Source organism: Heterodontus francisci, chromosome 7 (genome assembly GCF_036365525.1).
Source record: "Heterodontus francisci isolate sHetFra1 chromosome 7, sHetFra1.hap1, whole genome shotgun sequence".
In the NCBI taxonomy this organism is placed as follows: Eukaryota; Metazoa; Chordata; class Chondrichthyes; order Heterodontiformes; family Heterodontidae; genus Heterodontus; species Heterodontus francisci.
In genome coordinates, this window is record NC_090377.1 from 18834986 (window position 1) to 18858721 (window position 23736).

Here is a 23736-nt window from a genome sequence, read left to right on the forward strand (position 1 = left end):
CTTCATGTAGACCCAGACTCCCGGGACGATGTCGTGCCCTCCTTTGGGTGGGTCACCCCAAACTGCCGATACCTGTGAGGAAGCAGAACTGAGAGCATTTGTTAAGTTCTGGCAATATTCTAGTAGAGCGTCGCTCATCAAATGACAATCAGCTTTACGCAGATCAATTGTTCCCGGTAAAGACATGGGTCTCCCTGTTATTACTTCAAACGGGCTCAAGCCTGTAGTTCTGTTTGGGGTCGCTCTGATACGACACAGAACTATTGGCAATGCCTGAGGTCACTTTATTCCTTCCTGGTGATACTTGGATAGTCGCTGCTTTAGCGTCTGATTCATTTGTTCCACTTGGCCTGATGGCTGGGGATGATGAGGACAGTGTAAATCCCACGTAATGTTCAGTAGTCGACTGACTTCCTAACAGACTGCGCCTGTGAAATGAGTTCCTTGGTCAGAGTCAATGCTGACCGGTACTCCCCATCTGGGGATGTAATCCTTACACAGCACCTTAGCGGTGTGATTGGCCGTGGCTTTTCTAGCTGGGACGGCCTCTACCCATCTAGAAAATTTATCGTCGATGAATAAAATGCCGGTGTATCCCTAACAAGGTGGGAGAGTGATATAGTCAACTTGCAAGCACTGGAATAGGCCGGCTGGAGCAGGGGCTTTCAGTTGAGGCATTATCGTAATGGGTCCTGGATTGTTTTTCTGACAGACCACACAGCGGTCAGTGACCAGCTGTGCGTGTTTTTTGAACCCTCGACCCCACCAGCTTTTCTGGAACCGTGCCGTCATCTGTTGCGGGGCCAGGTGTCCCCAGGAGTGAATTTGTTGGGCTAAAAAGGGCATCAGCGCCTGTGGTGCGACGGGTTTCTCGGTGTCCATTTGCCTCCATATGCCGTCGTCACATATCTTCATCCCTGCTTCTATCCAGGTCCATTTTTCCTCTTTGGAAAATTCACTCTGCATCACTTGTAGGTCTTGTGTCAGATGGGACGCATTCAGTTTACATATTTGCGTCCGTGCGTCCGGGGGATCACCTTGCGAGGCGGCTTCCTTGGCTGCCTTGTCGGCCAAGGCATTATCCTTTGCTTCCATGGTGTTGTCTTTCGTATGGGCTTTACATTTCAAAATGGATACCTTTTGTGGCAATTGCATCGCCTCCAGTAAGTCTCGGACCTCTTTCCCATTTCGAATAGGTGTTCCAGCTGCGGTGAGAAATCCTCTTTTGCACCACAACTGACCAAAGTCGTGAGCGACTCCAAAAGCATACCGCGAGTCGGTGTAAATATTAGCTGTCTTCCCCTCTGCTATTCGACATGCTTCCAACAGGGCTCGCAGTTCGGCTTGTTGGGCCGATGTCCCTGAAGGCAGGCATCCCGCTTCCACAACTGCATGTAGGGTTGTAACTGCCCATCCTGCTTTCCGTATACCGTTGTCAACAAAGGATGAGCCGTCTGTAAAAAGGATTAAATCTGGGTTGAGCAATGCTTCCTCTGCCGCTAGGGTTACCTCCTCTGTTTCCTCCATAATCTCCACACAATCATGTTCTTCTTCCTTCATCTCTCCAGGCCACGGGAGCATAGTCGCCGGATTTACCGGGCTGGCCCGGACAATGTGGAGATTAGGAGCCTCTAGGACTGTTGTCCATCAGGTCCATCTGGCTGCTGTCACTTGGGATACTCTGTTCATGGATAGCAATGTGTGGACTGTGTGCGGACACTTAACAGTTAACTTTTGATCTAACACCAGACCTGCAGTAGCCATTACTGCTTGGCATGTAGCTTCCATAGCTCTTAAACAACTGCCCCATCCTAGGGCGACAGTGTCCAGTCTTTTCGAATAGTATCCAATAGGTCTCTGTTTGTCCCCGTGCTCCTGTGTCAGTATGGCAGTCATATATCCCTCTTTTTCGTGTACAAACAGGGTAAACGGTTTCCCGTTGTCGGGGATTCCCAGGGCTGGCGCTGAGCACAAAGCCCTCTTTAAGTTTTCGAAAGCTTCTTGTTGTTCTTTGGTTAGGGTAACTGATTCTTTCGAGGCCCGCTTTCCCTTCAAGTGGGACGGGAATTTGCAGCTTTGGGGAAACAAGAGAGGAAGAAATGTTCCATAGAAACACGTTAATGGTTGAGCCAGCTGTGTGTAGGAGTCAATCCAGTTTCTGTTGAAGTTATACAAACCCAAAAAGGACCTAAGCTAGTGGTGGGTAGTTTGGCAGCTCGAATGGCGTCGGTCCTGTCCTGGGTGAGTTCTCTTTTTCCTTTCAAAATCTTTTGTCCCAGGTACACGACCTCTCCTTCTTCTATCTGCGCTTTGTCGATACTGGCTTTGTGTCCTCTCTGATGAAGGTGGTCCAGCAGGGTACGCAGATCTTGTTCATGCTGTTCTTCTGTCTCAGAGGCTAACAGGATGTCGTCCACATACTGGATGACCGTGGAGTACATGGAAGGTAACTCCCTCAAATGGTTTTGTAGGGCCATATGAAATACTGTGGGGCTGTTGTGGAAACCCTGCGGCAGGTGTACTGTTGTTGTTGTACAGTAAAGGCGAACCACGGCTGAACTTCGGGTGCCAGTGGCACCGACCAAGATCCGCTGGCCATATCGATAACAGAGAACCATTCGTGTTCCGGCTTCAGGGCATTAAATACCATAGAGGGGTCAGCTACCAGAGGGACCTTTTGATCAATACACACAGGGCTGTTTGAGGTACTGAGTGTTTTAACCAGCACGCCTCGCTCCTCTAGCTGTCTGATTACGGGTAGGATTCCTGCAATAGATGTTTGACTGATGGGGTATTGCTTAGTACAGGGCAGAGCGGATCCCGTAAACGTTGCCGGTTCCATCTGAAGTAGCCCACAATCGTTCTTATCCTGGGCCCATATTGGGTGCTCCCTCAGCTGCTCTTTCTTCAAACTTCTGATAGACCAAGTTACCTGGCCGCCTTCAAAATGCAACGAAGAGTTCAGCTGAGTGAGAACGTCCATACCGAGGAGTGCTTGGTCCACCAGACCTACCTAGACCGGTGTTATCAATTCGTGTGGACCAAGACCGATGCGTACGGGCTGGGTCCTCTTAATTACCAACCCATTGCCCCCAGCTGCGTAAGCTCTTTTAGTCTTACCGTCCATCAGTAGGGAGTTTCCGTATTGTTGAGGTAGACACGTTAATTCGGCTCCGGTATCCAATAAGAAGTCAATGTCTTGATTGCCCACCCTCGCAGTTACATACAATCCATCTTTTCTATTTTCTACTAGCGCTAGGAGAAGCACCGAAAGGGCGAGGGAGGGCTCCTCTAGTTTTTTGTCGCATCTATTAAGGAGGACACCTCCTTCTGTTGCTGGGACGTCAACCGTTTGAACTTCTCAAAGGGGTCGTTGGCATCAGGGGAGGGAGCTGGTTTGGGTGCCGGGTTGCATCCTTGGCATCCTCTGCCTCGTCCTCTTGCTCTACACGCCTTAGCCCAATGGCCTTCCTTCCCGCAGTAGTAACAGGGGCCGGGTCGCCTAACTTGCTCTTTGTCAGGCTCTTTCAGTACTGGATCCGTCTGCACGGCTCGAAGCTTGACTCCCATATCCCTGTCCAGCTAAGCGCATCTGTCAATTAACTCTGAGTATTTTACTCTTACCGCGTCCCACTCCGGTAGGGCGGTCTTCAGTATTTTAGACAGTTCTGGCTTTAGTCCATCAACAAAAGCGGTTTTTAAGGATCCAAAACTGGTGTCGTCCAGCTCCTCTGGAGTAGGGTCTACTATCCCTGAGTATTCTACCCAGGTGGACCTAAACCTCTCTTCATACTCCCGCACTTCCTCCGAGTTCTTCTGCTGACAGGCTGCAACTTTGCTCCAGTCCGTTTTTGCAGGACAAAACTCTCGCAACCACTTGTTAATCGCAGTCCATCCGGCGTCAAGCAGTTGACCATCTTCACCCAAAGCAATTTGGACCTCTCTCCTTAGCTTTTGGCTTGCTCGCCCAGGCACCATTACGGTCAGAATCTGTACCCCGTCCCATGGATGGAGATCGTAAATTCCTTTCAATCGTTCCAGCTGCTCCCACGTTTTCAGACCCCCTTTCTTCGGGTCGGGCAATCTTGTGGACCACTTGTCGATTTTCTCAGGGGAAGCTGGGACGTGTGTCCAGTACGTGTTGTGCTCGGCCGTGGTGACCTCGCTACCGTTCACAGTCTTCTTTTCTGTCTTGACCTTAATGCGTTTCTGTTTAAGGGGGGCTAGTCGCGGAAACGGTAACCCATCATCATTGTCACTTTCTTCACTGGAAGACTCGGCTAGACCTGCTTCACGCAGTTGCATCTTCCGTTGTTCCGTTGGTAACGACTTCAAACTCGGATACAAGTTAGTTGGAGGTGGTCAGTGGGGTTCGCAGAGCTGTCCCGGTTCCTCCGGTTGGGTCCTCTGCTGGTCTTGTAGTTGTTTTTTAAGCTCTTTAATTTCAATCTGTAGCCTTTCCTTTTCAGATTGTTTTTCAGCCTCTAGCTTTTCCTTTGCAAGCTTTTCAATTTTCAGTTGTTCGCAGACCACCTTCAGTTGATCCTTTGCACTCGTTAGGTCGCGATCACATTGGCTTTGTCGCATAATCTCATTGCGCTGCCGAATCTGGCCCATTACGGCTAGGCACCATTGGGTCCGTTCTTTATCCTTTAAACGGGTTGTTTTTCCCCAGACTCTCTTTATATCTTCCAGGGACCACTGTCCCGTGGAGGTGCCATATTTTTGCCCAATTTCGGTGTACGTTTTAGCCAGATTAAACTGTTGCTCTACATATTCTTTCAACTGCCGAAGTATTTCATCTTCGGGAACGTCAGGTCGGGCCCGCCCACCTTTGAAGGTAGTTGGTAACTGTCGGTTGCCTTCGTCTGTCATTTTATCCATTCAGGTAGGGAAGTAGGTCTTGAGCCGTCAGGCTTTTTGCCAAATAGGTATTTCGTCAAATACCGCCAAGTTAGACGTCTAGAAAGGGGGTCTCGAGCCGCACAAGAAAGGGTATTTCCGTCAAATACCGCCAAGTTCGGGATCACGTGGCAGGGAACCCAAATTTAGACAACGACCAAGGACTTTTAACATAAAGAGAAGTCCTTACCTCTGGGGGCGCCGATAGGTCCGATGTCTGTGGCTTCGGTCTTTATCCTCCAGCGATCCTGCCGACTACGCCAAGTTGTTGGATCCCATTAGTTACACAAAGAGAGACGAAGTCCGACTGTAGCTTTAAGAAACTTTATTGCAGTACTTCTTGGTTACATCATCAGCAAAGCAAACAACAACAACACCTGGGCTCTTCTCTCCTCTCCTGCCTGAGCAGGGAAATCAAGCCTTTCTTATAGATCTTTCTACAAATCAGTGACACCCCCTTTATGTTCCCAATTGGTTTACAAACTCTGCAGTTTCTTGGTGTCATGGCCTGATTGGGGTACTGCCTTGTCACCTTCTCTTCTAGCAGTTTCTCATCCCCCCTATCTCCTTGGACCGTTAGGCTGATTGCTATACAATAGGCTACTATGAAGCAGCTTGCAGCTGTCCTGTTAGTTTTTGCTTGTTAGTCTACTTCTACTGATAAGCTGTCTGTGCAGCCCTGAAACTATGAAGTCAATTCTGATAAGCTGTCTCTGCAGCTCCGAGGTTAGTTTGTTAGTAGTACATGATTGATTAATTATTTCACCTTAAATGCCGGACACGGTTGAGGGCCCTGTCAACCACAGTGGGGGGAGTCCTCAGTTGAGGAAAAAGGAAGACATATCAGAAGCACTGTCATGGAAGGTAGCATCATCAGAGCAGATGCGTCAGAGACAGAGAATCTGGGAGAATGGGATGGAGTCGTTACAGGAAGCAAGGTGTGCAGAAGTGTAGTCGAGGTAGCTGTGGGAGTTGGTGGACTTATAATGGATATTAGTAGACATTCTATCCCCAGAGATGGAGATAGAGAAGTTGAGGAAGGGAAGGGAAGTGTCGGAGATGGACCATGTAAAGGTGAGAGAAGGGTGGAAATTAAAAGCAAAGTTGATAAAATTTTCCAGTTCGGGGCGGGAGCAGGAAACGGCACCGATACAGTCATCAATGTATCGGAAAAAGATTTGGGGGAGGGGGCCTGAATAGGACTGGAACAAGGAATATTCGACATATCCCACAAAAAGACAGGCATAACTAGGACCCATGCGGGTACCCATAGCGACACCTTTTACTTGAAGGAAGTGAGTGGAGTTGAACAGAAGTTGTTCAATGTGAGAACAAGTTCAACCAGGCGGAGGAGGGTGGTGGTGGATGGGGACTGGTTGGGCCTCTGTTCAAGGAAGAAGCGGAGAGCCCTCAAACCGTCCTGGTGGGGGATGGAGGTGCAGGGAGATTGGACATCCATAGTGAAGAGGAGGCGGTTGGGGCCAGGAAACTGGAAATTGTCAAAATGACACAGGGCATCAGAAGAGTCACGGATGTAGGTGGGAAGAGACAGGATCAGCGGTGAAAAGATAGAATCAAGATAGGAAGAAATAAGTTCAGTGGGGCAGGAGCAGGCTGACACAATGGGTCTGCTGGGACAGTCCTGTTTGTGGATTTTGGGAAGGAGGTAGAAGTGGGCTGTCCGGGGTTGTGGGACTATGAGGTTGGAAGCTGTAGAGGGAAGATCTCCAGAGGAGATGAGGTCAGTGATAGTCCTGTGGACAGTAGCTTGATGTTCGGTGGTGAGGTCATGGTCCAGAGGGAGGTAGGAAGAAGTGTCTGAGTTATCGCTGAGCCTCTGCAAGGTAGAGGTCGGTACGTCATACAATAGCAGCACCACCCTTGTCTGCAGGTTTGATGACCATGTCGGGGTTAGACCTGAGAGAACGGAGTGCCTCACGTTGAGAGGGGGACAGGTTAGAGTGAGTGAGAGGGGCAGAGAAATTGAGATGACCAATGTCTCACCGACAGTTTTCAATGAAAAGATCAAGAGTGGGTAAGAGGCCAGGGTGAGGGGTCCAGGTAGAGGGAGAATGCTGGAGGTGGATGAATGGGTCCTCTGATCGGGGGAAGGACTGTCCCGGCAGACCCATTGTGGCAGCCTGCTTCTGCCCCACTGAACTTATTTCAGTGGATGTCCAATCTCCCTACATCTCCATCCCCCACCAGGACAGTTTGAGGGCTCTCCGCTTCTTCCTTGAACAGAGGCCCAATCAGTCCCCATCCATCACCACCCTCCTCCGCCTGGTTGAACTTGTTCTCACATTGAACAACTTCTCCTTCAACTCCACTCACTTCCTTCAAGTAAAAGGTGTCGCTATGGGTACCCACATGGGTCCTAGTTATGCCTGTCTTTTTGTGGGATATGTCGAACATTCCTTGTTCCAGTCCTACTCAGGCCACCTCCCCCAAATCTTTCTCCGGTACATTGATGACTGTATCGTTGTCGTTGCCTGCTCCCGCCCCGAACTGGAAAACGTTGTCAATTTTGCTTCTAATTTCCACCCTTCTATCATCTTTACATGGTCCATCTCTGACACTTTCCTTCCCTTCCTCGACTTCTCTATCTCCATCTCTGGGGACAGGCTGTCTACTAATATTCATTATAAGCCCACCGACTCCCACAGCTACACTTCTTCACACCCTGCCTCCTGTAAGGACTCCATTCCATTCTCCCAGTTTCGCCGTCTCCAACGCATCTGCTCTAATGATGCTACCTTCCATGACAGCGCTTCTGATATGTCTTCCTTTTTTCTCAACCGTGTATTCACCCCCACTGTGGTTGACAGAGCTCTCAACTGTGTCTGGCCCATTTCCCTCACCTCTACCCTCACCCCTTCCCCTCCCTCCCAGAACTGCGACAGGGTTCCCCTTGTCCTCACTTTCCACCCCATCAGCCTCCACATCCAAAGGATCATCCTCCGCCATTTCCGCCACCTCCAGCGTGATGCCACTACTAAACGCATCTCCCCCTCCCTTCCCCTGTCAGAATTCCGAAGGGATTGTTCCCTCCGTGACACCCTGGTCCACTCCTCCATTACCCCCACCACCTCGTCCCCTTCCCACGGCACCTTCCCTTGCAATCGCAGGAGATGTAATACGTGCCCATTTACCTCCTCTCTCCTCACTATCCAAGGCCCCAAACACTCCTTCCAGGTGAAGCAGCGATTTACTTGTACTTCTTTCAATGTAGTATACTGTATTCGCTGCTCACAATGTGGTCTCCTCTACATTGGGGAGGCCAAACGCTGACTGGGTGACCACTTTGCAGAATGCCTCCGCTCAGTCCGCAAGCAGGACCCCGAGCTTCCAGTTGCTTGCCATTTCGACACTCCTCCCTGCTCTCATGCTCACATCTCTGTCCTGGAATTGCTGCAGTGTTTCAGTGAACATCAACACAAGCTCGTGGAACAGCAACTCATTTACCGATTAGGTACACTACAGCCTGCCGGACTGAACATCGAGTTCATTTATTTCAGAGCCTGACGGGGCCCCCCATTTTACTTTTATTTTTAGTTATTTTTTTTCTTTTTCCTTTTTTTAATATCTTTTTTTGTGTTTATTTTATTTTATTTCATCTTAGTTTGTTCAGTTTGCTTACCCACTGTTTTTTTTTCATGTTTGTACTTGCGGCTGTTCAGTTTCAGTCCGTTAACACCCTATCTGTCCTAATGCTTTGTCTTTCAACACACCATTAACAATTTTGTTTGCCTTTGCTGCATGACCTTCTGGTCAGCTATTCTGTGACCTTGTCCTATCTACACCTCCTTTGTTATCTCTTGTCCCTCCCCCGCTTTACTTGCTTATGACCTTTTACATTTCTAATATTTGCCAGTTCTGAAGAAGGGTCTCTGACCTGAAACGTTAACTCTGCTTCTCTGTCCACAGATGCTGCCAGACCTGCTGAGTATTTCCAGCAGTTCTTGTTTTTATTTCAGAAATGGGTAGATTCCTGATTGAACAGACACTCAAGGGATATGAGACCATACAGACCAGGACGGGACCCGAATCAATGCTAGTTCTGTGCTGAGCGAACCGATCTCAGTTCCACACTGGGCACTTTTGAATTCAGGACATCAGGGAAGCTTGTGGTAAATCATGTTAAGTAAACTAATTTTAGCATTGTTCAACAAGAACTCACTGAGCATGAAATTTAATCTACTGCCAAAGCCCCACATTAGCTTTTAATGTAAATGATGTTCAACTAAAGCAGATGACTGTTGCGCAGTGGATTTTATTTAAATTATTGATGATTTTAGAATTGGTAATTACAAGGTCAAGAGCGTGATGTTATCTACTTGTTGAGTATTCATGAGGAAGCTCTACAGTGCTTTTATAATTTTGTACAAACCATTAAATAATTTCTCACCTTCAGAAAAAAGTCTTGTGCCTTTCACAATCTTAGGATGTTCCCAAAGCACTTTACAGCCAATGAAGCATTTTTTTGAGATGTTATAATGCAGGAAATGTGACAACCTACTTCTGCACAGCAAGATCCCACAAACAGCAAGTAATGATGACTGGATAATCTGTTTTAGTGACATTGGTTGAGGGGTAAATATTGGCCAGGATACATCAAATAACTCCCATATCCTTCTTCACATAGTGTCATTGCATCTTTTTCGTTCTCCTGAGAGGGCAGATGGGGCCTTGGTTTAATGTCTCATCTGAAAGACGGCACCTCTGACAGTGCAACATTCCCTCAGTACTGCACTGGAGTGTCGGTCTGGATTTGTGCTCAAGTCCTGGAGTGTTACCTGAACCTATGGCCTTCTGACTCGGAGGCAAGATTGAAGGGAGTATCATCACCATGCGGACAGCAGCAGTTCAAAAAGGTAGCTTACCACGACCTGTTCAAGGGCATTTAGGGATTGGCAATGAACGCTAACCTTGCTTGTGATGCCCACCTCTCATGAACGGGGACGAAAAAAATGAACCACAGCTGACACATGGCCAACTAATTTCAGTGAGTTAGTTGACTTACAACACCTGTGCACGTAGTTCTTGTGCAACTCTAGACCAGGGGGTTGATCAGATAAGCCTGTTGCACAGGACACAGAATGCCCCTGTTGGTATAGAGGGTGAATATACAAATCATGCAGAATTGATTCACAATAGCCATGGTCTATTAGCTGATTTTACCTGGGGCACCAGTTTAATTGCCTCAGTGTCTCCAGTAGAGAAAAAAAGCTAGATTTACTCTTATCCAATGACCTTTTAGCACAGTTTGGAAATAATTGGTGGCCTTTCCAGAGAAAGGATGCGGGGAGAAAAAAAGGATACTTTTAAAGTTGTGGTTTTAAAAGCATAGTATATCCAAATAGGTTTATGGCTGAGACGATAGATATGTAAGGTGCCACTGAGCTAGCTGTAACATTGCTTTTTCATAAACTATTAATAACCAATGTGTTGTCCTGATTTGGCAATTTAAACCATTTGATTAGAAAGTCCTTCATCTTTCTAATTAAACTGTGAACAAAGAAGTGTAAGAAGTAGGCTGGCTGAGAGATTGCACAGGAAATCATTTTAAAAGAGAAAGCTGTGAGGGCTTTTGTTGAAATTAAGAGGTCAGATATACTGAAGGAACACTTAGGAGGCACCTTGCTAAGTCATGTAAAATAACCCATTGAAGTTGGGAAGTGTGGCGTGTTTGTTATATTGTACCATCATGCAAAGATAAGTTGTACTGTTCAAATGATGTTGAGTCCAATCATACGGGCTGTTTTGTATGTTCACCATACTGTGGGGGAGAAAAGCAGCTTATTGATTCAATGCAGACTTATCTCATTAAGTGTGTGTTTGGTGTGCAGTCAGAGAGATGAAAGAAGATGTTTTGTGAAAGATGTGGATATAACTATGTGGCATACTTTGGTGAGTTGCAGTATCATGAAAGTATCTGTATAGGACAGTTTAAATAAACTCCATTAAAGTGGGATGCTCAAACCAAATTACAGGGGCAACTGATGATACCGATCCTGAAAAAATGAAGTGGTCCAGAATTTTCATCACCCCTCCTGGAAAAAACACACATTTGAATATCAGGATAGAACTGTTGGCCAACAGTGAGACACCCCGTACTTTTACTAAAACTAAAACTAGAACAGAGCAAAGTCATGCGTTTCCCCCATTGCCGCTGACACAATTTGGATACCCTGAGAACACAATAAGGCACAACATAAAGTACAACTGAGGTACAGCCTTGGTTCAAACATGGACAAAAGAGCTGAACTCAAGAGGTGAGGTGAGAGTGACTGCCCTTGACATCAATGCAGCATTTGACCGAGTATGGCCTCAAGGAGCGCTAGCGAAACTGGAGTCAATAGGAATCAGGGGGGAAACTCTCTGCTGGTTGAAGTCATACCTAGCGCAAAGGAAGATGGCTGTGGTTGTTGGAGGTCAATCATCTGAGCTCCAGGACATTACTGCAGGAGTTCCTCAGGGTAGTGTCCTAGGCCCAACCATCTTCAGCTGCTTCATCAATGACCTTTCTTCAGTCATAAGGTCAGAAGTGGGGATGTTTGTTGATGATTGCACAATGTTCAGCACCATTCGCGACTCCTCAGATACTGAAGCAATCTGTGTAGAAATGCAGCAAGATCTGGACAATATCCAGGCTTGGGCTGATAAGTGGCAAGTAACATTCACGCCACACAAGTGCCAGGCAATGACCATCTCCAACAAGAGAGAATCTAATCATCTCCCCTTGACATTCAATGGCATTACCATCGCTGAACCCCCACTATCAACATCCTGGGGGTTACCATTGACCAGAAACTGAACTGGAGTAGCCATATAAATACCGTGGCTACAAGAGCAGGTCAGAGGCTAGGAATCCTGCGGCGAGTAACTCACCTCCTGACTCCCCAAAGCCTGTCCACCATCTACAAGGCACAAGTCAGGAGTATGATGGAATACTCTCCACTTGCCTGGATAGGTGCAGTTCCAACAAGAAGAAGCTCGACACCATCCAGGACAAAGCAACCCACTTGATTGGCACACCATCCACAAACATTCACTCCCTCCACCCCTGACGCACAGTGGCAGCAGTGTGTACCATCTACAAGATGCACTGCAGCAACGCACCAAGGCTCCTTAGACAGCACCTTCCAAACTCGCGACCTCTACCATCTCGAAGGACAGGAGCAACGTATGCATGGGAACATCATCACTTGCAAGTTTCCATCCAAGTCACACACCATCCTGACTTGGAACTATATCGCCGTTCCTTCACTGTCGCTGGGTCAAAATCCTGGAGCTCCCTTCCTAACAGCACTGTGGGTGTACCTACCTCACATGGACTGCAGCAGTTCAAGAAGGCAGCTCACCACAACCTTCTCAAGGGCAATTAGAGATGGGCACTGAATGCTGGCCTAGCCAGCAATGCCCACATCCCATGAATCAATTAAAAAAAATAAAGGCCAGTTTCTATTAGCTACACTTTGGGATGAAATTGCTGTTTGCGCTATCTTAAGGAGTCAATGTGACCAGTCATTGGTTTGGATAACTTGATCCAAACTGGTTAACCAATGCATTAAAAATAGATCCGAAAGTCATTTCTGTTCTTTGCAGAATCACACATACATGATCAGCAATTAGCAGGAATGGAATTCTTACAGCTGTTCATTCTGAATTCTGAAATATGACACACTAGACCCATACATTAATATAGAGCAGGAACCACTTATTACCCACTAGCTGTCTGGTGGTGTTATTGACAAAGTAGGAGTGCTCTGCAGGTAAATGTCAATTTAAAGTTTAGATGAATTTACAATGAAGCTGTTACACCCCATGAATAATTGAAGACACCATTTGTCATCAGTATGTTTTGAAATAGATTACCGGCCACAGATGCTGCACACAGCACCAAGAAATGAAGGGAGAACCAAAGTCGACATCATTCACACTTATACTAACACAGTGTTGCTAGCGGTGACTTAGAGGAGTCATTTTTTTATAACATTGTGGGTGTTATCAACAATGCAATGGGGAACGTCTTCAAGGAGGTGTGACAGTTACAAGGTTTTCATTGTATTATAAATACATGTATGTTGCCTACAAATCTTATATCATTTCTAGTGGATCTTGTGCAGCATTGCTAATGGTTAGCCTGGAGTTTGGTTGTCATGCTTAGCTGCTTAAGCTGGCCTGTCCCTTTTAAAGCCACCGATCGAGTACTCCCTCGTCTAAATCGGCAAATCTGTACATGTAGCTATGTACAAACTCCGGAGACAAATGAGAGAACAGTTATAACTGCTGGTTAATTTCGTTCTCCAAATGTAGGTTGATGCTCGAAAAGCTGCCTTTACTGTTCATCCCTAATTGCCCCTAAATGATTGTGTGGACAACCAAAGTGACCTGCTGGGTACTTTCTAGATGACATTAAGAGTCAACCATGTGGATTAGAACCTAATCAATGCAGGACTGGGTATGTTCCTTCCCAAAAGGACATTAGTGAATCAATTTGGTTTTTATGACATCTGGTGTGTGACATCTCTTATGGAAGTTTCCGTCACCTTCCCGCCCCCACTGCAATTTTACCAGGGGCGGCAGTGGCGAGAAACAGTCCACCCGCCGCAGGTCAATTAAGGCCCTTATGTGGCACATTAACTGTGGCGGGTGGGCATCTCAGGACCCCAGGAGGCCACTAAGTAAATCCTGGAGGCCTCCTTGCAGACTTGGGGCGTGCCCTCCCGCTCGGGCATCCTGTGCCCCTCAGAGAGCCGGCCATGGCCCAACCGCCCCCACTGAACTACATTACCTCACCCCCCCACCCCGTCCAACCGACCCCCCCCCCCACCCCACCTTTGCCTCGCTGGGCCCTGGCCAGTTGCCCCCAGCGAGGCCCCACAAACACATCTTTTCCGGGGCCGGCATCCCTCTTGTTCCTGCCGCTAGCTGCAGACCCATTCTCAGGTGGCCACCATTCTCAGTGGCGCTGCTGGGACTGAGAGCTGCTAGCCAGCTGATTGGCCAGCAGCTCTTGAAGGCGGGACTTCTCGCCTTAAAGGGGCGGAAGTCCTGCCCAAGTCCAATTAAGGGCCTAGACCAGGTAAAACCCTGGCATGGCTCCCAAGCCCAGCAGAGGTGGGCTCGCCCCCAACTTTTTGGCCAGTGGGCGGGACCTCCCACCCAACATAAAATTCCAGCCCTGGACTCTGAGGGTTAAGCTACGAGGAGGGATTAAACAAACTAGGGTTATATTCCCTGGAATTTGGAAGGGTAAGGGGCGATTTGATCAAAGCTTTCAAGATATTAAGGCACAGTGGCGCAGTGGTTAGCACCGCAGCCTCACAGCTCCAGCGACCCGGGTTTAATTCTGGGTACTGCCTGTGTGGAGTTTACAAGTTCTCCCTGTGTCTGCGTGGGTTTCCTCCGGGTACTCCGGTTTCCTCCCACATGCCAAAGACTTGCAGGTTGATAGGTAAATTGGCCATTAGCAATTGCCCCTAGTATAGGTAGGTGGTAGGTAAATATAGGGACAGGTGGGGATGTGGTAGAAATATGGAATTAGTGTAGGATTAGTATAAATGGGTGGTTGATGGTCGGCACAGACTCAGTGGGCCGAAGGGCCTGTTTCAGTGCTGTATCTCTAAACTAAACTAAACTAAACAGATAAGATAGATTGGGAGAAACTATTTCCGCTAGTTAGGGAATTTAGCACTGAAGGGGCACAGACTTAAAATTAGAGCCAGACTTTTCAGTAGTCAAATTTGGAAACAGTTCTTCACGCAAAGGGCGGTAGAGGTCTGGAACTCCCTTCCAGAGACGCTAGATCAACTGTTAATTTTAAAACTGAGATTGATGGATTTTTGTTAGCCAAAGGTATTAAGAGGGCAAAGGTAGGTATATGGAGTTAGGTTACGGATCAGCCACGATCTCACTGAATGGCGGAAATGGCTTGAGGGGCTAAATGGCCTCCTCCTGTTCCTGCAACCTCTCTAGTATGATGTCTGGAGTGTGCCGCATGCATGTTAGAAGCAAGATTTTAAGTATTAATTATTAATTTGATGAGCTGATAATACACCTTCAGCAACTTGTGATACGGTTTGCAGCAATATGATACAGCATTATATAACACCTATTCTATGAAAAAATAAATTCTTGAGGATTAATTACTGCATGGCAGTGTTTGTATTACGGAAGTTTAATTGTTTTTATTTCCTATTGGGGTATGTACCTTAGCTGGTCCAGAATTAATTCTTGTGCTGCTTTGTTTGAACTGTAGACAGTACCGGGATGGACAAGGAGCTGGTGAAGGCAAACGTGGGCTTTATCGGCTGTCTTTCCGTCGTTCAGTTTAATGGGATTGCGCCACTGAAGGCTGCCCTACGTCATCCCAGCATGGCACCTGTCACTGTCAAGGGACATTTGGCTGAGTCAAAGTGTGGCATTTCAGGATCAGCTGGCTCAAGGGCAATCACAACAACGCATCCACTGGCAGGTAATTTCCTTTATTCTCACGCCATCATTTTGTTTTGAAAGCTTTTTGCTCAGAATTACATAGAATTTACAGCACAGAAACAGGCCATTCAGCCCAACTAGTCCGTGCCGGTGTTTATGCTCCACAAGAGCCTCCTCCCACCCCTCATCATCTCACCCTATCAACTTATCCTTTTATTCCTTACCCCTTCATGTACTTATCTAGCTTCCCCTTAAATGCATAGAATTACATAAGAGATACAGCACAGAAACAGGCCATTCGGGCCAACCAGTTCAAGCTAGTGTTAATGCTCCACTTGAACCTCCTCCCATTCTTGCTCATCTAACTCTATCAGCATCACCTTCTATTCCCTTTTTCCTCATATGCTTCTCGCCTCCCCTTAAATGCATCTAAACTATTCGCCTCAACTACTTCCTATGGTAGCGAGTTCCACATTCTGACCAAACGTTAGGTAAAGAGGTTTCTTCTGAATTCCCTATTTGATTTCTTGGTGGCTATCTTATATTGATAGCCTCTAGTTTTGCTCTTCTCCACAAGTGCAAATACTCTCCCTGTGTCCACAAAAATCTTTCATAAATCTAAAGACCTCTATTAGGTCACCTCTCAGCCTCTCTTCTTAAGAGAAAAATCACCCTTATCACCCTGATAGATATAGCCTCTCGGTTCTGGTTTCATCTTCGTAAATCTTTTTTGCACCTTCTACAGTGTCTTTGTATCCTTGTTATAATATGGAGACTAGAACAGGCACTGCACCTTTACATAAAAATAAAAAAAATCCTTAAAATATGAGGCAAGTTTCAAACTAATAAAAATTCAGGACAGCTGCATAAGGTAGCTATATATAAAACCACTCAAAGGGCTATATGGAAAGAACAGGGCAATGGGACTAATTGGATAACTCTTTCAAAGAACCAGTATAGACAAGATGGGTCAAATGGCCTCCTTCTACACTTTGATTCTATGATGTGAAAATTTCCAGAAATGGGAGAATGGATATGATCTTCTCCACAATCTTTATCATGCGCTTTCCTACAGCTTGGCCATGTTCTGCCATATATGGGATGCATGTTCCTGTGGGGTTTATCTGTATCTTGATATGAAGCAGCCATCCACTACACAGTGCCCTTGCCAAAAGCCAACTTACCAAGTGTTAGCATTCACCCAATTAGGAAACTCAATGCCGAAATCCAAACTTGACACATTTTACTCAGAGACAAGTCACCACTACTCGAAGTACTATACTCCCTAGGTGCTTAATTATATAAAAAATGCAGGTGAATTAGGTCACCTGCCTCTCACATCTGAGTTCTTGCTTCACATCCTGTTCAGCCTGATGAGCTGAGAGCCTCTGCTCTGCGTGGGTTGCAAGGGCTCTCATTGAAATGCAATTTGATTTCAGCCCAGTTCCAAGTGCCCTTTCATGAACCAAAACTGTCAACAACTGAGCATTAATTCTACACTAAAGATGCAGACTCACTCAGATAGATTGTAGGGTTAGCCTATGTGAGAATTGGTATGTTACACTGATTTAAAGAGTCCATTTTTCAATTGGGTTAAGGCAAGAGTAAAACCTTTAATATGGAATCAGTTCCTTGCTTCTATCACCCTGAACACACTTTGTCCGGCACCTTCCTATACGATTACTGAAGATGTGAACACAAACACAAGAACACAAGAAATAGGAGCAGCAGTAGACCAATGGCCCATCGAGCCTGCTCCGCCATCCAAAATGGTCCTGGCTGATCTTCGGATTCAACTCCACTTGCCTGCCCATTCGCCATACCCGTTGATTCCCCAAGAAACCAAAAATCTATTTCAGCCTTAAATGCATTCAACAACGGAGCATCCACAACCCTCTGGGATGGAGAATTCCAAAGATTCACAACCCTTTGAGTAAAATCATTTCTCCTCGTCTCAGTCCTAAATGATCGCCCCCTATCCTAAGACTGTGCCCCTGTGTTTTAGATTCGCCGACCAGCGGAAATAATCTCTGTGTCTACCATATCCAGCCCTTTTAGAATCTTATATGACACTTGCCCTTTCACCTTTCCTGACCTGCTGAGTGGCTTCAGCATTTTCTGTTTTTTTTAATTTCAGATTTCCAGCATCTGTAGTATTTTGCTTTTGTCTTAACATGGGAGAGTTCAATCATGTGATTCATTGCATAAAATGCAGAAACAATTTCGATATCCATCCCACAGCTTAGGAGTGTTACCATTCAGCAAAAATATAATTTGAAAGAAAAGGTATTTTGTACGAGATTGGTTTACTTTAATACACCACTGGTGTCAACCACATAAGCCAAATAGGCTTAAAAAAACCTAAAATGTTACAGATCAATAACATATTTAATATATTGCCGTGCTTCACCATTAACACTGAGGATTTCTGCCTTGAGTTACAGTGGGGTACAAGTTCCAGCCATTTACTCCATTCCCCCAGAATTTTCTCTTCTACCAAGGTTATGGTGAGAGGGCAAAGAGAACACCCGCAGAAACTCTGCCCCAATATGTTTTTGATACCAAGTCAGACAGATCTCAAAGTTTTAATTCCTAGAGTTCCAGTATTCTGCTCCTTTATTAACGATGACATTTACAGTGTTCTGGTAGGTATCATCCTGTATCGCACAAAGGGTTAATCTGTTCAGAAATTCTCCTGTGCTAAAATAAGACAATACTGCAGAAATTAAACAAAAGCAACAGAAATGATTTCTTAGAGCATTTTTATTTAGAAATGTTTTTCCACCTTAGAGGCAACAACACGTTCAAAGGCTTTTGGAGAGGAAAGGGGAGGTTGGAAATGCAATGGTAGTTCGCATAGAGAGAGGGATTTAGGGTTATGTTTTCACGATGAAGACAGCAGTTTTAAAGGAGAGAGTGGCAATTTACAATGTCTGCTAATAGGGGGCCGGGAAGAGAAGTTGGGTGGGCAGCAATTTAGTGGGAATGAGGTTAAGGCAACAGCAAATGCATCACATGGACAAAATAAGCATGTAGGAATTGGTAGAGAAGCTGGAGAGAGATGGGGATTCAGGACTAGGAAGGGTGTTGGAAGGGAGATTTGAATTGATGGGCAAGAGGAAGTGGAGGAAGCAGCAGAGGCAATTGAATGAACCATTTTCAGTTGTAGTTAGAGGTGAGGGTGGGCGACCAGGAGAGAAGAGTTTAAGAAGATAAGAAGCTGTGGGTTATCTTTGCTGCCTGGATAATCCTGGACTATTGGGTGGCTTTGTCAAAGGAGAGTGAGGCCTTTTAGAGCTTGATGTAGTCCAACCAGATCTAACGATGGTTGGTTGGTAGAACTGAGGGAGTGCAGCATTGTAGGAGATGCTGGGTTGGATCTTACCAGCCTCCGGAGGTCGGGGGTCGTGGCAGGGGGCCCAGAAAATGCCTCCGGGAGAGGCCCACCATGGGCCTCGAAGCGGGTACGCCCCGCCCAATATTACTGGTGGCAAGGCCTCATGGCAGCCCCTTCACCGCTTGGCAACAGGACCATCATTAAAATATGTTAATTTATGAAAATCAAGGAATAATTACTTGCCTCGTTGTGCCGGCCGTCCTGCTTCCATATTCCCGTCGGCCGGCACTCCCACGCTGTGCAATCTCCGAACGGAAATCTGATGCGGGACACTGGTGGGGAGGGGGAAGGAGGTAAGTTTTCAGGGTAGAGAGGTAGTGGGAAAACCATTGGAGGGCATAGTGAGAAGGGGTTGGAGGTGAGAGTTAATAACGTTCGGGGGTGGGGGAGGTTTGGATCGAAAGGTAAGGTGTTTGAGGGGGAGAGGGTAATTAATAAATTGTTTAGTTATTTGGGGAGTGGGAGAGGGGCTTGATTCTTTCATTACATTTATAACTTTTACTGTATTATTACTGTCTCTTGAAAAATTTAAATGCTGTGGAAGGGATTGAAGCCCTTTAAAAATGGTGCCTGCGCAGTGGCGCGAGACGCCATTGCCAGGGACGGAGCACCTGCCCCCTGCACATCATCTGGGGGGGGGGCGGTTCTCCCTAGCCATTTAAATGAGCCGCCGCGCTAAATATCGCAGTGGCTCCGTGGTGCACATTTCACGCGTGCACCAGGCCAAGATTGGGGGCAACCTGGAAAGATTCAGCCCGTTGTCTTTCGGTTGAGATATAAGTATGTGTTCAGCTGGACATAAAAGCTATAGAATTCTCCTGGTACCAACATCTGCCTCTCAATTAACATCAGCTAAAACAGATTAACTGAGCATTAACTGGGTTCTTGCTGGTAAATTGACTGCCTCAATTCCTTCTAAAACAACAGAGATAGTGCCTCAAAATAATTCATTTGTGGTGAGGCGCTTTAGAGCATTCTGAGGATATAAAATCAACTGCTTTTTTATATCTCCATCACTGCTATTCTGATGCCTGTCGTAAGTAGATGCACAGCACAGTGTTGTACCAGCTGTCATTATTTCACCTTTCATGGAGATGTAGAGTTGGTGTCCACTTGGTCCTTGGCTACAGCAGTTCAACTGAGATGACCTTCCTGATGACCCCATTCTGGCTGCTGGTTTCTGCTTTCTTTTGACTGTGATATTCTTGGGACTGGAGTGAAGTTCAGCTGAGATTAGTAAGAGATATGAGGCAGAGACAGAGACAGCTTGCTATTGAACAACAATGGATTCTTCTTTATTCCTTTTTACTTTCACTTTCCCTTTGCTTGATTTTGTGTGTGTGTGTGTGTGGTAGCCTCAAGTGTACAAACTGTACAATGCAATTTCAAAACACTACATCCTCCCTTCTTAGTAAATGAGAAACATAGCATGTTTCATGGTTAGTTGCCAAAAATGTAAACAATAAACTTAGACATAAATAGTTCACTTCATAACATAGTAACTTAAGTATGGTGTACATTTTCTATCACCATTAGGATATCGTCTAACAGCAGGTGTAGTCTCATTTGACTCATGTTCTTAATCTGAGATGTCGATGTCGGAATCAGAGTCAATGCTTGTGAGTGGTGTTTTCAGTGCTTTGAAGAATGACGTGTTTCTTGTGATGATTTGTGAACCAAGCTTAGCAGTGATCATTGATCCTTTTGTGTTGGTCACAACAAATAGTTGGCTGTCAGAAGGGGTTGTTTGTTTTCCAACATGATCATCTCATGTCACAAGTACTTTATCTCCTGGCTTTAGTGGTGTAGATCTAAATTTCAAGTTTCATTCTGCATTTACCTTCATTCAATCCTTCTGTTCTTGATCGCGTTTGGGTACACGTGGATCATTAGCTCCGCAGTGTAGCTCAGGAAGACGTGTGCGCATAGGATGTGCAAAGAAGAGTGTAGCTGGAGGTTTTCCAGCAGTCAAGTGAGGAGTCGCTCTGTAATTACAAAGAAAGTGATACAGCTCTTGCTTTCATGACTTGTTCTCAGCTGTAGCTGTCCATATCACATTTTTCAAGGTTCGGATAAATCTGTTAACTTCTCCATTAGCTCTTGGCCAACGGGGTGTGATTTCCTTCAATGGGTGAACGCTATTAAGTTCAAGAATTTACTGAATTCATCGCTGTTGAATGGGGTCCATTGTCACTCTTATCATTTGGGAGATTCCAAACAAGATGAAAATCTGGTCAAGCTTTGGGATGACGGCTTCGTTGAAGTTGACATAACTAATTCCACGATTGGGAATCTGCTGTAGTCGTCAGTGACAACAAGCAGGTGTTCACTTGTGGGGAAATCGGTGAAATCAACACTAACTTCAATCCATGGTCCTGGAGGTAGTTCGGACATCTTGATAGAATCACGAGGATTTGACATTGTGGTTGCTTGACATGGAAAACACTGACTGATTTTGTGCTCTACCATGCGGTCAATTCCTGGGAACCATATCTTTTCCCGAAGGAGTTGTTTGGTTTTGACTATTCCTGGTGACCTGCACGTGCTATATCGACAACACATTCCCTCGATGAATGTGGAATGACAATACAGTTGTTGTGTAATACAAGATCAGATGTGGTTGTAACAGTGAGCTCATTTCGAATATTATGAAGACCTTGTAGTATTTGAGCGATTTCATTCGTAGACGCTTTTTCGATCACGTCTTTCCAGTTTCGAGATTCCATAGCCTTCATACCTAATTGCAAAGCCTCCATCTTGTTTTGTTGCTTTGATGTCAGCTAATTTTAGTGACTTTGACACCGCATTTATGCTTACGTAGTTAAGAGGTTGCTCAGCAACCTTTTCCTCACGACTAGTAGGACCGACTGTCGGCAACGGATGTTATAAAAGATAGTCCACTGGGTTGAGCTCGCCTGGCTGATAGTCAACATGGAACTCGTACTCTTGTAGTTTGAGTATCGAACGTTCTATTCAAGTGGGTGGTTTGCTAAGTGGATTGTTGAACCAGATCACTAGTGGTCTATGATCAGTTATTACTTTAAACTCGTGTCCATATAGGTATATATGAAAAAGTAAGCTACTCCATGTGATTGAAAGCACTTCTCTCCCTGTTTGTTAAAGATCTGCTTGCCATCGCAATGATTAATGCATTACCTGATTTGTCTTTTTGTACAAGAACTGCACCTAAGCCAACCGGGTTTGCACCCACAATTCAGGGTGTTTTTTTTTCAAGGTCGAAATAGGCTTTTATGCAACCTGTTGACAAATGTTTGATCTGGTATACGGCCTGTTTCTGTGATTTAGTCCATTCCCACTTGATCTCATTGTCAGATTGCATAGAGGGGCAGATAGCATAGTGAGGTCAGGAATAAAATGTCTACAGTATGTGACGAGTCCTAGCAGACTCTGGACTTCTTGCACATTTGTAGGATCTGCAGTGTTTGCAACGGCTTCAATTTTCTGTGGATCAGGTGATACTCCTTCACCACTGAATGCATGACCAAATAATTCAATTCTGCTTTCGTTAAACAAGCAATTGTCGTTGTTCAAGGTGATGTTATATTCTCTGAGGCATTGTAGGCATGCATGTAGGCATGTCTCAAGTTCACTTTCAGTGTGACTACATGAGAATGTTCCTTGAAGTGCAGACTGAATCATGTGCTGAAATACCTCAGCTGCTGAGCTGACTCCAAAGTTGAGCTTCTTGTGTTGGAAAAGTCCGTTGCGAGTACAGAATACAGTAAGATTTCTCAATTCTCCTGCAAGCTCATTTTGATGGTAGCCTGCATTGAGATCAAGCTTAGCAAAGTTTAGTTTAGTTTAGAGATACAGCACTGAAACAGGCCCTTCGGCCCACCGAGTCTGTGCCGAACATCAACCACCCATTTATACTAATCCCACACTAATCCCATATTCCTACCACATCCCCACCTGTCCCTATATTTCCCTACCACCTGCCTATACTAGGGGCAATTTATAAAGGCCAATTTACCTATCAACCTGCAAGTCTTTGGCTTGTGGGAGGAAACCGGAGCACCCGGAGAAAACCCACGCAGACACAGGGAGAACTTGCAAACTCCACACAGGCAGTACCCAGAATTGAACCCGGGTCGCTGGAGCTGTGAGGCTGCGGTGCTAACCACTGCGCCACTGTGCCGTGCTAAGTGTTTAGCACCATTCACTTTCTCTATGATATAATTGATTGTCAGTGTCAAGTGTCTTTTTCGTTGTATGGCTTGGTTTGGGGATCAATGCAGATTCTAATCTGGTTCTCAATCTTGGGTTTCTTGACGACTTATATGGATGAGATCCAAAGGGTAGGCTCATGACCAACTTTATCAATAATGCCAAGGTCAAGTAGGCGTTGAAGTTTCTTCCCTCTCTGTTTCCTGTCATGAAATCGTGTTCAACTCAGTTGATGCACAACTGGGGGCACATAAGCGTCGACGAGCAGCTTGCATGTAACACCTTTCAGCTCGCCGATGCCAGTGAAGCGATCAGCATACACTTTGAGAATGTTTTTGTTATGTGTAGCAATCGCATATATGACTATAATCATGTGCAGATCTGTTACAGTGTTGAAACTGTTAAGTGTGACATATTCTCCAGACATAACATAGAATAGAGCATTTGTTCTAGTGTCTTTGAATGAAACTGGCTTTTCAAAAGTTCCAAGGATTTTCAGCAGTTTGTCACTGCTGTAAGGGAAAATTTTCATATTCCCTGGCTTTCAGAGAACGGGGCAATCCTGACGTTTGTTTAATGTTTTGTCTCCCATGACATTGACAGACGCTCCTATATCTATGAGAGCATCTATGTCCAAGCAGCCAATGGTCAATATCACACATGGCTTTTTGCTGTGTCTGAGAGAGAGGACAAATGTACATTTAGGATCGTCTGCCTCTATGTTAGCTACATTCTCTTGCCCTTTTGCTGTGGTATGTATACGTGGCACTCTTATGTTGGTATTGGTCTTAGCAGTTGATTTTGCTGAT

The 23736-nt window shown here is 45.8% G+C and overlaps 1 protein-coding gene across 1 annotated transcript in view; it reads left to right on the plus strand.

Moving 5' to 3' along the window:
• Positions 1 to 23736, plus strand: part of LOC137371880 (contactin-associated protein-like 5) — a 558385-nt gene that overhangs the window by 488147 nt on the left and 46502 nt on the right. Inside the window, exon 19 of the mRNA XM_068034861.1 lies at positions 15167 to 15382. Coding sequence (XP_067890962.1) covers positions 15167 to 15382 — 216 coding nt within the window. The remainder of the gene's footprint in view (positions 1 to 15166; positions 15383 to 23736) is intronic.